The sequence below is a fragment of the Drosophila miranda genome, chromosome XR, assembly GCF_003369915.1.
Source record: "Drosophila miranda strain MSH22 chromosome XR, D.miranda_PacBio2.1, whole genome shotgun sequence".
In the NCBI taxonomy this organism is placed as follows: Eukaryota; Metazoa; Arthropoda; class Insecta; order Diptera; family Drosophilidae; genus Drosophila; species Drosophila miranda.
In genome coordinates this window covers 23,746,349-23,762,077 of record NC_046674.1, presented here as the reverse complement: position 1 = coordinate 23,762,077, position 15,729 = coordinate 23,746,349, and the positions used below count along the sequence as shown (strand labels likewise).

General features: G+C 44.7%; 2 protein-coding genes across 28 annotated transcripts in view; both read right to left on the bottom strand.

The window, feature by feature from the left end:
* Window positions 1–15,729, bottom strand: part of LOC108151974 (ankyrin-3) — a 68,158-nt gene that overhangs the window by 10,960 nt on the left and 41,469 nt on the right. For 17 of the 27 annotated variants that reach the window (XM_033387923.1, XM_033387916.1, XM_033387917.1 and 14 more), the window contains one exon: window positions 169–15,726. The exons of 9 other annotated variants lie outside the window; for them this stretch is intronic. In XM_033387923.1, the coding sequence (XP_033243814.1) occupies window positions 169–15,726 (15,558 nt within the window). Of the gene's footprint in view, window positions 1–168; window positions 15,727–15,729 lie in introns of those variants that run through there. One more of the 27 variants, XM_033387933.1, reaches the window with a different exon arrangement.
* LOC108151976 overlaps window positions 1–15,729 on the bottom strand; it is a 35,935-nt gene that overhangs the window by 2,824 nt on the left and 17,382 nt on the right. The window lies entirely within an intron of this gene.

The following is a 15,729-nucleotide window of genomic DNA, read 5'->3' as shown; positions in this document are numbered from 1 at the left end:
GTTAGATTAAGTGAAAGCATTTCATAAATAGTATGTACGAGTATATCAATAAGAAAAGTTGCATTCGGAATCTAGGCCCTGAGTGTGATGGGTATCGTAGCTAAGCTATTCTTAAGATCAAAGTTCAAAGTGCTCTATGCCTATCATCAAGTTTCTTCCCATATTTACCTTTGGATGTGCTGCTCTTCTCCACCTCAGTCTCCACAACAATACTGCCGCTCTCCACATGCAGCTGCAGCGAAGGGTCTAAGGCAGAGGCGCCTAGTCCTGCCCCAGGCCCTGCCCCTGCCACGACTGCACTGTGGTGATGGGGCTGCGGATGCTGCTGCTGATGGTGTAGGTGCTGCTGCTGGCGGCGCAACGTCTCCTCGACGAGGGCCAGGGGACTACGGGTCGGCTTGGGAGAGCCGGGACTGGCGGCCAGCAGGCGCTCCGGTTCACCAGCGCCGAACATAGGCAGTGCTACGGAGTCGGAAAGACTGGAATCGGTGGTATCGATAAAGCTAACATCAAACTCGTTTATGCACCGCTGCTGCTCGTTTGTGGAGGGCGGCCGCATGGACATGGTGGTGTGGTGATCTACATCGAACTCGGGCTGCCGGTAGACCACCTCTAGGGGCCTGTCGGGGCCGAAGGTCTTAGTGAAAACCTCGCTGGTTAGCACCTTGCGACTGTTGCTGCCACTACCGGAGGATGATGAGGTAGAACTTTTTGTACTATCGCTTGATTTAATGGAACGTATGGTTATCACCTCACAGTCGTCATCAACAAGCACGGTGCTAACAGCGGCGGTTGTCGCTGTCGGTTCCCTGTGCACGCGCACAGTCGAAGTCGATGTCGATGACGATGTCGACGGTTCCCTTTTTTTCTCCGACAGCTTTAGGTTGGCCATCTCTTTGTCGGTCTTCCGGCTGACCGTAACCGAGCGCACGCTGCGCCGGGTGCTGTTAGAAGAGCCGCTGGCACTGGTACTGCCACTGGTCGAGCTTGATTCGTTCATGTTGTCCTTCATCTTCTTCTGCAGCTTCGGCTCAATGGAGCTCTGCACCGTTCTGGTGGCGGCTGTGCTGCTGGCTACCGTACGCCTGACTGTTTTCTTAACGTCTATCTGAGGTTTCTTCACGGTTTCATCACTTCTGCTAGGCAGCTTTGCTGCTGCAGTCCTTTTCATGGAAGACGCGCTAATCGGAACTTTGTTGCGCTGTATAGTGACTGGGGGGGCCTTCTTCTGAAGGCTGGCCGCCGCATGCCTGTTGTCGGTTTCTATGGAAGTTCTGTGGGCAATGGTCTTGGTTGAATTAGCTGATTGTGTCTTCATGCTTTTGGTTGCTTGGCTCTGGGAACCTATCACGTTTGTTAGCTTGTTTTCTTTGGAGGTCTGTCTCTTGTATAGGCGTCCGGTGTTCTTCAGCGACTCCTTGCTGTCGCTCTGAGAACCTCTCTTGATCTGGGAATGCGCTTGGGGCTGCACCTTCTCGACGATAGAATTCTTCTGTTTTCGTTCCAAATATGTGGACTTTGTCAAGGCACTTGTCATACTTGTCTGGGTTCTGTACGTACTTTTGGTCTGAGGCGGGGCCGGCGATTTCGGCGGTGCTGGGGACTTTGGCGGAGCCGGAGAGACCCTCTGGCCCTCGGCATCGCCACTCAACCCATATCGGATATTGTGAGACAAAGTGGGCTGCATATATCTGTGTGTGGCAATGGGGGTCGGGGTTATCATTCGCTTCGTCTCCACGTGCTCTTGACTGCTAATTCTGCTGTCGGTCTTCTTAGCAGTACTTCCTGTAAGCTCTTTGGTAGATCGATTGGTTGTCGTCTTGGTTTGTTTTGTGGCTGTCTGTTTCACTGACGAGGCAGCTGTTACTCTAGCTGACTTCGTAGACTTGGACGAGGGGCTCAACGATCGAATTGAGGTATTGTAGGGTATTCGTGTGACATCTGTTTTCACCCTAGGCCTCGGCGTGGTTGAGCGACTGCCTTCGCCTTGCGGGTGACTCTCGTAGAATATAGAACTGGATGCGGGACTGGCAGACCGCTCGAAATGTATCTCACTAATCACACGGCTTGTGGCAGAGGCTGAACTTGTGGTCGAAACGGAACTCGTCACCGACCTTCTCGGCTCGGATTTAGCTGGCGCTTTCGGTTTTTCCGAGATAGACGTCTTCCGCGTCACGGTTTGCTTACTAATTGGCTTCTTCTGTTTGGTCTGCGTTGAGGATGTTAAAGACTGAGTTTTCTCATCGGACTTTGGTTTTTCTTTATCCCCCACTGTCCTCCTACTCAGAGAACTCCTTGCTGCTGATTTTGCACTGGAATCTATCACTATTTTCCCTTTTGCCGTTTCCGACCTAGCTACCCTTTTCTGCTGCGTTTTGACGGCTGGTTTCTTGGCGGGCAGTGGCGATTTTTGCTCATCATCTAAGTTAACAAAATATGCTATTGGACGAACTTCTTTGGGTTCGGCCTCCTCAATGTTACAAGGGCACAACTTTTCATCCCTAGGCCCTAAAGAATCTATCTTCGAACTATTCAATGTTTCTTCTACAATCTGCTCCACCGATCGCTCATCTTCTGATTCCAACTGCTCCGTCACATGGCCCAAGTGGCGGTGGACCTGAACACTCTTAAGTGTTTCGTTTACTATTTTTAGTACCTCAGCATCGCCTGCTCTCAAAGTGTCTTCCACAATCTGCTGAACGGATCTATTTTCATCGGAGTACGACGTGACCATGGTCTCATCATTCGAAAGTTTTGGTGTCTCCACTGCTTTTAATGGAGATTCGTGTGACCCTTCAAAAGAACGAACAGGTACCGAAAATGACTGAGTTTTGATTGTGTCTTTAAAGTAAACTGGATCTAGTTTTTTTTCAGCATGCAGAGATTTATCTCCAGCAACGACAGAAGGAACAGCCGACGGAATTGGCTGACTGGCGAGCTTTTCTTGAGTTTTGGGTGCACCATATTCCTCAAAACTTTCATTGTCTGAATACATCGGAGGACTGGGCTTCACTAAATCCAGAGGGGACTTGGGTCTGTCTTCGGGTTTAGCTGGAAACTTATCGTCTTTCAAGACAACTAGTGTTGGCTTCACTTCAGGTTTAAGGGCAGATTTATCTCCAGCAGCAAGAGATGGAACAACTGATGGAATTGGCTGACTAGCAAGCTTTTCTTTGGGTTTAGGAACACCATATTCCTCATCACTTTCATCGTCTGAATACACTATGAGACTAGACACAACTGAGTCAAGAGGGGACTTGGATTTATCCTCGTGTTTAGCTGGGACCCTATCGTCTTTCAAGTCATTGGTCTTATCGTCCTTCAAGTCAGTTAGTTTAGGTTTGTCGTCAGTGAATGAACTTGTAATCAAATCGGAAGTCTTCGAGACCACAGTGGCAATATTTGTTTTAGTAGAACTTGCAAATTCTTCTGCCTTGAACTTAGTCACCGTTTCTAGTTTAAGGATGTCTTTAGGAAGAGAATAATCTCCAGAAACTACAGAAGAAACAAACGAAGGTAGTGGCTTTTCTTGGGGTCTAAGATCACCAAATTCCTCATCGCTTTCAACGTCTGAATACACAGTAAGACTGAGCTTAGCTGAATCAAGGGGGGACTTAGGTTTATCCTCAGGTTTAGCTGGGACCTTATCGTTCTTCAAGTCAACTGGTTTTGCTTTCTCTTCAGGTTTAAGCGGAGATTTATCTCCAGCACCGAGAGAAGGAACACCCGACGGGAGTGGCTTTTCTTGCGGTCTAGGAACGCCATATTCCTCATCGTTTTCATCGTCTGAATACACCGTAGAACTGGCCTTAACTGAATCCATATTGGACGTTGGTTTGTCTTCGGGCTTAGCTGAGATCTTTTCTTCTTTCAAGACAACTGGTGCTGGTTTCTCTTCAGGTTTAAGAGGAGATTTATCTCCAGCAACGAGATACGGAACAACTGATGGAATTGGCTGACTAGCGGGCATTTGTTGGGGTCTAGGAACACCATATTCCTCATCACTTTCATCGTCTGAATACACTATGAGAGTAGACTTAACTGAGTCAAGAGGGGACTTGGGTTTATCCTCGTGCTTAGCTTGGACCCTATCGTCTTTCAAGTCAATGGGCTTATCGTCCTCCAAGTCAGTTAGTTTAGGTTTGTCGTCAGTGAATGAACTTGTAATCAATTCGGAAGTCTTCGAGACCACAGTGTCAATATTTGTTTTAGTACAACTTGCAAATTCTTCTGCCTTGAACTCAGTCACCGTTTTAAGATGAACGATGTCTTTAAGAGGAGACTTATCTCCAGAAACTACAGGAGAAACAAACGAATGTAGTGGCTTTTCTTGGGGTCTACGATCACCAAATTCTTCATCGCTTTCATCATCTGAATACATCGTAGGACTGGGCTTAACTGAATCCAGAGGGGACTTTGGTTTGTCTTCGGGTTTAGCTGGGATCTTATCTTCTTTCAAGTCAACTGATGCTGGTTTCTCTTCAGGTTTAAGAGAAGATTTATCTCCAGCAACGATATATGGATCAGCTGATGGAATTGGCTGACTAGCGGGCTTTTCTTGGGGTCTAGTAGCACCATATTCTTCATCACTTTCATCGTCTGAATACACTATGAGACTAGACTTAACTGAGTCAAAAGGGGACTTGGGTTTATCCTCGTGCTTAGCTTGGACCCTATCGTCTTTCAAGTCAATGGGCTTATCGTCCTCCAAGTCAGTTAGTTTAATTTTTTCGTCAGTGAATGAACTCGTAATCAAATCGGAAGTTTTCGAGACCACAGTGGCAATATTTGTTTTAGTAAAACTTGCTAATTCTTCTGCCTTGAACTCAGTCACCGTTTCTAGTTTAATGATGTCTTTAAGAGGAGATTTATCTCCAGAAACTACAGAAGAAACAAATGAAGGTAGTGGTTTTTCTTGCGGTCTACGATCATCAAATTCTTCATCGCTTTCATCATCTGAATACATCGTAGAAGTGGTCTTAACTGAATCCAGAGTGGACTTGGGTTTGTCTTCGGGTTTAGCTGGGATCTTATCTTCTTTCAAGTCAGCTGATGCTGAATTCTCATCAGTTTGAAGCGGAGATTTATCTCCAGCCAGGAGAGATGGAACAACTGATGGAATTGGCTGACTAGCGGGCTTTTCTTGGGGTCTAGGAACACCATATTCTTCATCACTTTCATCGTCTGAATACACTATGAGACTTGACTTAACTGTGTCAAGAGGGGACTTGGGTTTATCCTCGTGCTTAGCTTGGACCCTATCGTCTTTCAAGTCAATGGGCTTATCGTCCTCCAAGTCAGTTAGTTTAGGTTTGTCGTCAGTGAATGAACTTGTAATCAAATCGGAAGTCTTCGAGACCACAGTGGCAATATTTGTTTTAGTAGAACTAGCAAATTCTTCTGCCTTGAACTCAGTCACCGTTTCTAGTTTAAGAATGTCTTTAAGAGGAGATTTATCTCCAGAAACTACAGAAGAAACAAACGAAGGTAGTGGCTTTTCTTGGGGTCTACGATCACCAAATTCTTCATCACTTTCATCATCTGAATACATCTTAGGGCTGGGCTTAGCTGAATCCAGAGGGGACTTGGGTTTGTCTTCGGGTTTAGCTGGGATCTTATCTTCTTTCAAGTCAGCTGATGCTGAATTCTCATCAGTTTGAAGCGGAGATTTATCTCCAGCCAGGAGAGATGGAACAACTGATGGAAATGGCTGACTAGCGGGCTTTTCTTGGGGTCTAGGAACGCCATATTCTTCATCACTTTCATCGTCTGAATACACTATGAGACTAGACTTAACTGTGTCATGAGGGGACTTGGGTTTATCCTCGTGCTTAGCTTGGACCCCATCGTCTTTCAAGTCAATGGGCTTATCGTCCTCCAAGTCAGTTAGTTTAGGTTTGTCGTCAGTGAATGAACTTGTAATCAAATCGGAAGTCTTCGAGACCACAGTGGCAATATTTGTTTTAGTAGAACTAGCAAATTCTTCTGCCTTGAACTCAGTCACCGTGTCTAGTTTAATAATGTCTTTAAGAGGAGATTTATCTCCAGAAACTACAGAAGAAACAAACGAAGGTAGTGGCTTTTCTTGGGGTCTACGATCACCAAATTCTTCATCACTTTCATCATCTGAATACATCGTAGGGCTGGGCTTAACTGAATCCAGAGGGGACTTGGGCTTGTCTTCGGGTTTTGCTGGGATCTCATCGTCTTTCAAGACAACTGGTGCTGGTTTCTCTTTAGTTTTAAGCGGAGATTTAGCTCCAGCAACGAGAGATGGAACAACTGATGGAATTGGCTGACTATCGGGCTTTTCTTGGGGTCTAGGAACACCATATTCCTCATCGCTTTTTACTGAGTCCAGAGGGGACTTGGGTTTGTCTTCGTGTTTTGCTGGGATCTTATCGTCTTTCAAGACAACTGGTGCTGGCTTCTCCTCAGGTTTAAGCGGAGATTTATCTCCAGCAACGAGATATGGATCAGCTGATGGAATTGGCTGACTAGCGGGCTTTTCTTGGGGTCTAGGAACACCATATTCCTCTTCACTTTCATCGTCTGAATACACTATGAGACTAGACTTAACTGAGTCAAAAGGGGACTTGGGTTTATCCTCGTGCTTAGCTTGGACCCTATCGTCTTTCAAGTCAATGGGCTTATCGTCCTCCAAGTCAGTTAGTTTAGGTTTGTCGTCAGTGAATGAACTTGTAATCAATTCGGAAGTCTTCGAGACCACAGTGTCAATATTTGTTTTAGTAGAACTAGCAAATTCTTCTGCCTTGAACTCAGTCACCGTTTCTAGATTAAGAATGTCTTTATGAGGAGATTTATCTCCAGAAACTACAGAAGAAACAAACGAAGGTATTGGCTTTCCTTGGGGTCTACGATCACCAAATTCTTCATCACTTTCATCATCTGAATACATCGTAGGGCTGGGCTTAGCTGAATCCAGAGGGGACTTGGGTTTGTCTTCGGGTTTAGCTGGGATCTTATCTTCTTTCAAGTCAGCTGATGCTGAATTCTCATCAGTTTGAAGCGGAGATTTATCTCCAGCCAGGAGAGATGGAACAACTGATGGAATTGGCTGACTAGCGGGCTTTTCTTGGGGTCTAGGAACACCATATTCTTCATCACTTTCATCGTCTGAATACACTATGAGACTAGACTTAACTGAGTCAAGAGGGGACTTGGGTTTATCCTCGTGCTTAGCTTGGACCCTATCGTCTTTCAAGTCAATGGGCTTATCGTCCTCCAAGTCAGATAGTTTAGGTTTGTCGTCAGTGAATGAACTTGTAATCAAATCGGAAGTCTTCGAGACCACAGTGGCAATATTTGTTTTAGTAGAACTTGCAAATTCTTCTGCCTTGAACTCAGTCACCGTTTCTAGATTAAGAATGTCTTTAAGAGGAGATTTATCTCCAGAAACTACAGAAGAAACAAACGAAGGTAGTGGCTTTCCTTGGGGTCTACGATCACCAAATTCTTCATCACTTTCATCATCTGAATACATCGTAGGGCTGGGCTTAACTGAATCCAGAGGGGATTTGGGTTTGTCTTCGGGTTTTGCTGGGATCTCATCGTCTTTCAAGACAACTGGTGCTGGTTTCTCTTTAGTTTTAAGCGGAGATTTAGCTCCAGCAACGAGAGATGGAACAACTGATCGAATTGGCTGACTATCGGGCTTTTCTTGGGGTCTAGGAACACCATATTCCTCATCGTTTTTTACTGAGTCCAGTGGGGACTTGGGTTTGTCTTCGGGTTTTGCTGGGATCTTATCGTCTTTCAAGACAACTGGTGCTGGCTTCTCCTCAGGTTTAAGCGGAGATTTATCTCCAGCAACGAGATATGGATCAGCTGATGGAATTGGCTGACTAGCGGGCTTTTCTTGGGGTCTAGGAACACCATATTCCTCTTCACTTTCATCGTCTGAATACACTATGAGACTAGACTTAACTGAGTCAAGAGGGGACTTGGGTTTATCCTCGTGCTTAGCTTGGACCCTATCGTCTTTCAAGTCAATGGGCTTATCGTCCTCCAAGTCAGTTAGTTTAGGTTTGTCGTCAGTGAATGAACTTGTAATCAAATCGGAAGTCTTCGAGACCACAGTGGCAATATTTGTTTTAGTAGAACTTGCAAATTCTTCTGCCTTGAACTCAGTCACCGTTTCTAGTTTAAGGATGTCTTTAAGAGGAGATTTATCTCCAGAAACTACAGAAGAAACAAACGAAGGGAGTAGCTGTTCTTGGAGTATACGTTCACCAAATTCTTCATCGCTTTCATCATCTGAATACATCGTAGAACTGGGCTTAACTGAATCCAGAGGGGACTTGGGTTTGTCTTCGGGTTTTGCTGGGATAGCATCGTCTTTCAAGACAACTGGTGCTGGTTTCTCTTTAGTTTTAAGCGGAGATTTAGCTCCAGCAACGAGAGATGGAACAACTGATGGAATTGGCTGACTATCGGGCTTTTCTTGGGGTCTAGGAACACCATTTTCCTCATCGCTTTTTACTGAGTCCAGAGGGGACTTGGGTTTGTTTTCGGGTTTGGCTGGGATCTTATCGTCTTTCAAGACAACTGGTGCTGGCTTCTCCTCAGGTTTAAGCGGAAATTTATCTCCAGCAACGAGATATGAATCAGCTAATGGAATTGGCTGACTAGCGGGCTTTTCTTTTGGTCTAGGAACGCCATATTCCTCATCGCTTCTTACTGAGTCCAGAGGGGACTTGGGTTTGTCTTCGGGTTTTGCTGGGATCTTATCGTCTTTCAAGACAATTGGTGCTGGCTTCTCCTCAGGTTTAAGCGGAGATTTATCTCCAGCAACGAGATATGGATCAGCTGATGGAATTGGCTGACTAGCGGGCTTTTCTTGGGGTCTAGGAACACCATATTCCTCTTCACTTTCATCGTCTGAATACACTATGAGACTAGACTTAACTGAGTCAAGAGGGGACTTGGGTTTATCCTCGTGCTTAGCTTGGACCCTATCGTCTTTCAAGTCAATGGGCTTATCGTCCTCCAAGTCAGTTAGTTTAGGTTTGTCGTCAGTGAATGAACTTGTAATCAAATCGGAAGTCTTCGAGACCACAGTGGCAATATTTGTTGTAGTAGAACTTGCAAATTCTTCTGCCTTGAAATTAGTCACCGTTTCTAGTTTAAGAATGTCTTTAAGAGGAGATTTATCTCCAGAAACTACAGAAGAAACAAACGAAGGGAGTGGCTGTTCTGGGAGTATACGTTCACCAAATTCTTCATCGCTTTCATCATCTGAATACATCGTAGAACTGGGCTTAACTGAATCCAGGGGGGACTTGGGTTTGTCTTCGGCTTTAGCTGGGATCTTATCTTCTTTAAAGTCAGCTGATGCTGGTTTCTCTTCAGTTTTAAGCGGAGATTTATCTCCAGCAACGAGAGATGGAACAACTGATGGAATTGGCAGACTATCGGGCTCTTCTTGGGGTCTAGGAACGCCATATTCCTCATCGCTGTTTACTGAGTCCAGAGGGGACTTGGGTTTGTCTTCTGGTTTTGCTGGGATCTTATCGTCTTTCAAGACAACTGGTGCTGGCTTCTCCTCAGGTTTAAGCGGAGATTTATCTCCAGCAACGAGATATGGATCAGCTGATGGAATTGGCTGACTAGCGGGCTTTTCTTGGGGTCTAGGAACACCATATTCCTCTTCACTTTCATCGTCTGAATACACTATGAGACTAGACTTAACTGAGTCAAGAGGGGACTTGGGTTTATCCTCGTGCTTAGCTTGGACCCTATCGTCTTTCAAGTCAATGGGCTTATCGTCCTCCAAGTCAGTTAGTTTAGGTTTGTCGTCAGTGAATGAACTTGTAATCAAATCGGAAGTCTTCGAGACCACAGTGGCAATATTTGTTTTAGTAGAACTTGCAAATTCTACTGCCTTGAACTCAGTCACCGTTTCTAGTTTAAGGATGTCTTTAAGAGGAGATTTATCTCCAGAAACTACAGAAGAAACAAACGAAGGGAGTGGCTGTTCTTGGAGTATACGTTCACCAAATTCTTCATCGCTTTCATCATCTGAATACATCGTAGAACTGGACTTAACTGAATCCAGGGGGGACTTGGGTTTGTCTTCGGCTTTAGCTGGGATCTTATCTTCTTTAAAGTCAGCTGATGCTGGTTTCTCTTCAGATTTAAGCGGAGATTTATCTCCAGCAACGAGAGATGGAACAACTGATGGAATTGGCTGACTAGCGGGCTTTTCTTGGGGTCTAGGAACGCCATATTCCTCATCGCTTTTTACTGAGTCCAGAGGGGACTTGGGTTTGTCTTCGGGTTTTGCTGGGATCTTATCGTCGTTCAAGACAACTGGTGCTGGATTCTCCTCAGGTTTAAGCGGAGATTTATCTCCAGCAACGAGATATGGATCAGCTGATGGAATTGGCTGACTAGCGGGCTTTTCTTGGGGTCTAGGAACACCATATTCCTCTTCACTTTCATCGTCTGAATACACTATGAGACTAGACTTAACTGAGTCAAGAGGGGACTTGGGTTTATCCTCGTGCTTAGCTTGGACCCTATCGTCTTTCAAGTCAATGGGCTTATCGTCCTCCAAGTCAGTTAGTTTAGGTTTGTCGTCAGTGAATGAACTTGTAATCAAATCGGAAGTCTTCGAGACCACAGTGGCAATATTTGTTTTAGTAGAACTTGCAAATTCTTCTGCCTTGAAATCAGTCACCGTTTCTAGTTTAAGAATGTCTTTAAGAGGAGATTTATCTCCAGAAACTACAGAAGAAACAAACGAAGGGAGTGGCTGTCCTTGGGGTATACGTTCACCAAATTCTTCATCGCTTTCATCATCTGAATACATCGTAGAACTGGGCTTAATTGAATCCAGAGGGGACTTGGGTTTGTCTTCGGCTTTAGCTGGGATCTTATCTTCTTTGAAGTCAGCTGATGCTGGTTTCTCTTTAGTTTTAAGCGGAGATTTATCTCCAGCAACGAGATATGGAACAACTGATGGAATTGGCTGACTAGCAGGCTTTTCTTGGGGTCTAGGAACGCCATATTCCTCATCGCTTTTTACTGAGTCCAGAGGGGACTTGGGTTTGTCTTCGGGTTTTGCTGGGATCTTATCGTCTTTCAAGACAACTGGTGCTGGCTTCTCCTCAGGTTTAAGCGGAGATTTATCTCCAGCAACGAGATATGGATCAGCTGATGGAATTGGCTGACTAGCGGGCTTTTCTTGGGGTCTAGGAACACCATATTCCTCTTCACTTTCATCGTCTGAATACACTATGAGACTAGACTTAACTGAGTCAAGAGGGGACTTGGGTTTATCCTCGTGCTTAACTTGGACCCTATCGTCTTTCAAGTCAATGGGCTTATCGTCCTCCAAGTCAGTTAGTTTAGGTTTGTCGTCAGTGAATGAACTTGTAATCAAATCGGAAGTCTTCGAGACCACAGTGGCAATATTTGTTTTAGTAGAACTTGCAAATTCTTCTGCCTTGAAATCAGTCACCGTTTCTAGTTTAAGAATGTCTTTAAGAGGAGATTTATCTCCAGAAACTACAGAAGAAACAAACGAAGGGAGTGGCTGTTCTTGGAGTATACGTTCACCAAATTCTTCATCGCTTTCATCATCTGAATACATCGTAGAACTGGACTTAACTGAATCCAGGGGGGACTTGGGTTTGTCTTCGGCTTTAGCTGGGATCTTATCTTCTTTAAAGTCAGCTGATGCTGGTTTCTCTTCAGTTTTAAGCGGAGATTTATCTCCAGCAACGAGATATGGAACAACTGATGGAATTGGCTGACTAGCAGGCTTTTCTTGGGGTCTAGGAACGCCATATTCCTCATCGCTTTTTACTGAGTCCAGAGGGGACTTGGGTTTGTCTTCGGGTTTTGCTGGGATCTTATCGTCTTTCAAGACAACTGGTGCTGGCTTCTCCTCAGGTTTAAGCGGAGATTTATCTCCAGCAACGAGATATGGATCAGCTGATGGAATTGGCTGACTAGCGGGCTTTTCTTGGGGTCTAGGAACACCATATTCCTCTTCACTTTCATCGTCTGAATACACTATGAGACTAGACTTAACTGAGTCAAGAGGGGACTTGGGTTTATCCTCGTGCTTAACTTGGACCCTATCGTCTTTCAAGTCAATGGGCTTATCGTCCTCCAAGTCAGTTAGTTTAGGTTTGTCGTCAGTGAATGAACTTGTAATCAAATCGGAAGTCTTCGAGACCACAGTGGCAATATTTGTTTTAGTAGAACTTGCAAATTCTTCTGCCTTGAAATCAGTCACCGTTTCTAGTTTAAGAATGTCTTTAAGAGGAGATTTATCTCCAGAAACTACAGAAGAAACAAACGAAGGGAGTGGCTGTCCTTGGGGTATACGTTCACCAAATTCTTCATCGCTTTCATCATCTGAATACATCGTAGAACTGGGCTTAATTGAATCCAGAGGGGACTTGGGTTTGTCTTCGGCTTTAGCTGGGATCTTATCTTCTTTGAACTCAGCTGATGCTGGTTTCTCTTTAGTTTTAAGCGGAGATTTATCTCCAGCAACGAGATATGGAACAACTGATGGAATTGGCTGACTAGCGGGCTTTTCTTGGGGTCTAGGAACGCCATATTCCTCATCGCTTTTTACTGAGTCCAGAGGGGACTTGGGTTTGTCTTCGGGTTTTGCTGGGATCTTATCGTCTTTCAAGACAACTGGTGCTGGCTTCTCCTCAGGTTTAAGCGGAGATTTATCTCCAGCAACGAGATATGGATCAGCTGATGGAATTGGCTGACTAGCGGGCTTTTCTTGGGGTCTAGGAACACCATATTCCTCTTCACTTTCATCGTCTGAATACACTATGAGACTAGACTTAACTGAGTCAAGAGGGGACTTGGGTTTATCCTCGTGCTTAGCTTGGACCCTATCGTCTTTCAACTCAATGGACTTATCGTCCTCCAAGTCAGTTAGTTTAGGTTTGTCGTCAGTGAATGAACTTGTAATCAAATCGGAAGTCTTCGAGACCACAGTGGCAATATTTGTTTTAGTAGAACTTGCGAATTCTTCTGCCTTGAAATCAGTCACCGTTTCTAGTTTAAGAATGTCTTTAAGAGGAGATTTATCTCCAGAAACTACAGAAGAAACATACGAAGGGAGTGGCTGTTCTTGGGGTATACGTTCACCAAATTCTTCATCACTTTCATCATCTGAATACATCGTAGAACTGGGCTTAACTGAATCCAGAGGGGACTTGGGTTTGTCTTCGGCTTTAGCTGGGATCTTATCTTTTTTCAAGTCAGCTGATGCTGGTTTCTCTTCAGTTTTAAGCGGAGATTTATCTCCAGCAACGAGAGATGGAACAACTGATGGAATTGGCTGACTATCGGGCTTTTCTTGGGGTCTAGGAACGCCATATTCCTCATCGCTTTTTACTGAGTCCAGAGGGGACTTGGGTTTGTCTTCGGGTTTTGCTGGGATCTTATCGTCTTTCAAGACAACTGGTGCTGGCTTCTCCTCAGGTTTAAGCGGAGATTTATCTCCAGCAACGAGATATGGATCAGCTGATGGAATTGGCTGACTAGCGGGCTTTTCTTGGGGTCTAGGAACACCATATTCCTCTTCACTTTCATCGTCTGAATACACTATGAGACTAGACTTAACTGAGTCAAGAGGGGACTTGGGTTTATCCTCGTGCTTAACTTGGACCCTATCGTCTTTCAAGTCAATGGGCTTATCGTCCTCCAAGTCAGTTAGTTTAGGTTTGTCGTCAGTGAATGAACTTGTAATCAAATCGGAAGTCTTCGAGACCACAGTGGCAATATTTGTTTTAGTAGAACTTGCAAATTCTTCTGCCTTGAAATCAGTCACCGTTTCTAGTTTAAGAATGTCTTTAAGAGGAGATTTATCTCCAGAAACTACAGAAGAAACAAACGAAGGGAGTGGCTGTCCTTGGGGTATACGTTCACCAAATTCTTCATCGCTTTCATCATCTGAATACATCGTAGAACTGGGCTTAATTGAATCCAGAGGGGACTTGGGTTTGTCTTCGGCTTTAGCTGGGATCTTATCTTCTTTGAACTCAGCTGATGCTGGTTTCTCTTTAGTTTTAAGCGGAGATTTATCTCCAGCAACGAGATATGGAAGAACTGATGGAATTGGCTGACTAGCGGGCTTTTCTTGGGGTCTAGGAACGCCATATTCCTCATCGCTTTTTACTGAGTCCAGAGGGGACTTGGGTTTGTCTTCGGGTTTTGCTGGGATCTTATCGTCTTTCAAGACAACTGCTGCTGGCTTCTCCTCAGGTTTAAGCGGAGATTTATCTCCAGCAACGAGATATGGATCAGCTGATGGAATTGGCTGACTAGCGGGCTTTTCTTGGGGTCTAGGAACACCATATTCCTCTTCACTTTCATCGTCTGAATACACTATGAGACTAGACTTAACTGAGTCAAGAGGGGACTTGGGTTTATCCTCGTGCTTAGCTTGGACCCTATCGTCTTTCAACTCAATGGACTTATCGTCCTCCAAGTCAGTTAGTTTAGGTTTGTCGTCAGTGAATGAACTTGTAATCAAATCGGAAGTCTTCGAGACCACAGTGGCAATATTTGTTTTAGTAGAACTTGCGAATTCTTCTGCCTTGAAATCAGTCACCGTTTCTAAATTAAGAATGTCTTTAAGAGGAGATTTATCTCCAGAAACTACAGAAGAAACATACGAAGGGAGTGGCTGTTCTTGGGGTATACGTTCACCAAATTCTTCATCACTTTCATCATCTGAATACATCGTAGAACTGGGCTTAACTGAATCCAGAGGGCACTTGGGTTTGTCTTCGGCTTTAGCTGGGATCTTATCTTTTTTCAAGTCAGCTGATGCTGGTTTCTCTTCAGTTTTAAGCGGAGATTTATCTCCAGCAACGAGAGATGGAACAACTGATGGAATTGGCTGACTATCGGGCTTTTCTTGGGGTCTAGGAACGCCATATTCCTCATCGCTTTTTACTGAGTCCAGAGGGGACTTGGGTTTGTCTTCGGGTTTTGCTGGGATCTTATCGTCTTTCAAGACAACTGGTGCTGGCTTCTCCTTAGGTTTAAGCGAAGATTTATCTCCAGCAACGAGATATGGATCAGCTGATGGAATTGGCTGACTAGCGGGCTTTTCTTGGGGTCTAGGAACACCATATTCCTCTTCACTTTCATCGTCTGAATACACTATGAGACTAGACTTAACTGAGTCAAGAGGGGACTTGGGTTTATCCTCGTGCTTAGCTTGGACCCTATCGTCTTTCAAGTCAATGGGCTTATCGTCCTCCAAGTCAGTTAGTTTAAGTTTGTCGTCAGTGAATGAACTTGTAATCAAATCGGAAGTCTTCGAGACCACAGTGGCAATATTTGTTTTAGTAGAACTTGCAAATTCTTCTGGCTGGAAATCAGTCACCGTTTCTAGTTTAAGAATGTCTTTAAGAGGAGATTTATCTCCAGAAACTACAGAAGAAACAAACGAAGGGAGTGGCTGTTCTTGGAGTATACGTTCACCAAATTCTTCATCGCTTTCATCATCTGAATACATCGTATAACTGGGCTTAACTGAACCCAGAGGGGACTTGGGTTTGTCTTCGGCTTTAGCTGGGATCTTATCTTCTTTCAAGTCAGCTGATGCTGGTTTCTCTTCAGTTTTAAGCGGAGATTTATCTCCAGCAACGAGAGATGGAACAACTGATGGAATTGGCTGACTAGCGGGCTTTTCTTGGGGTCTAGGAACACCAT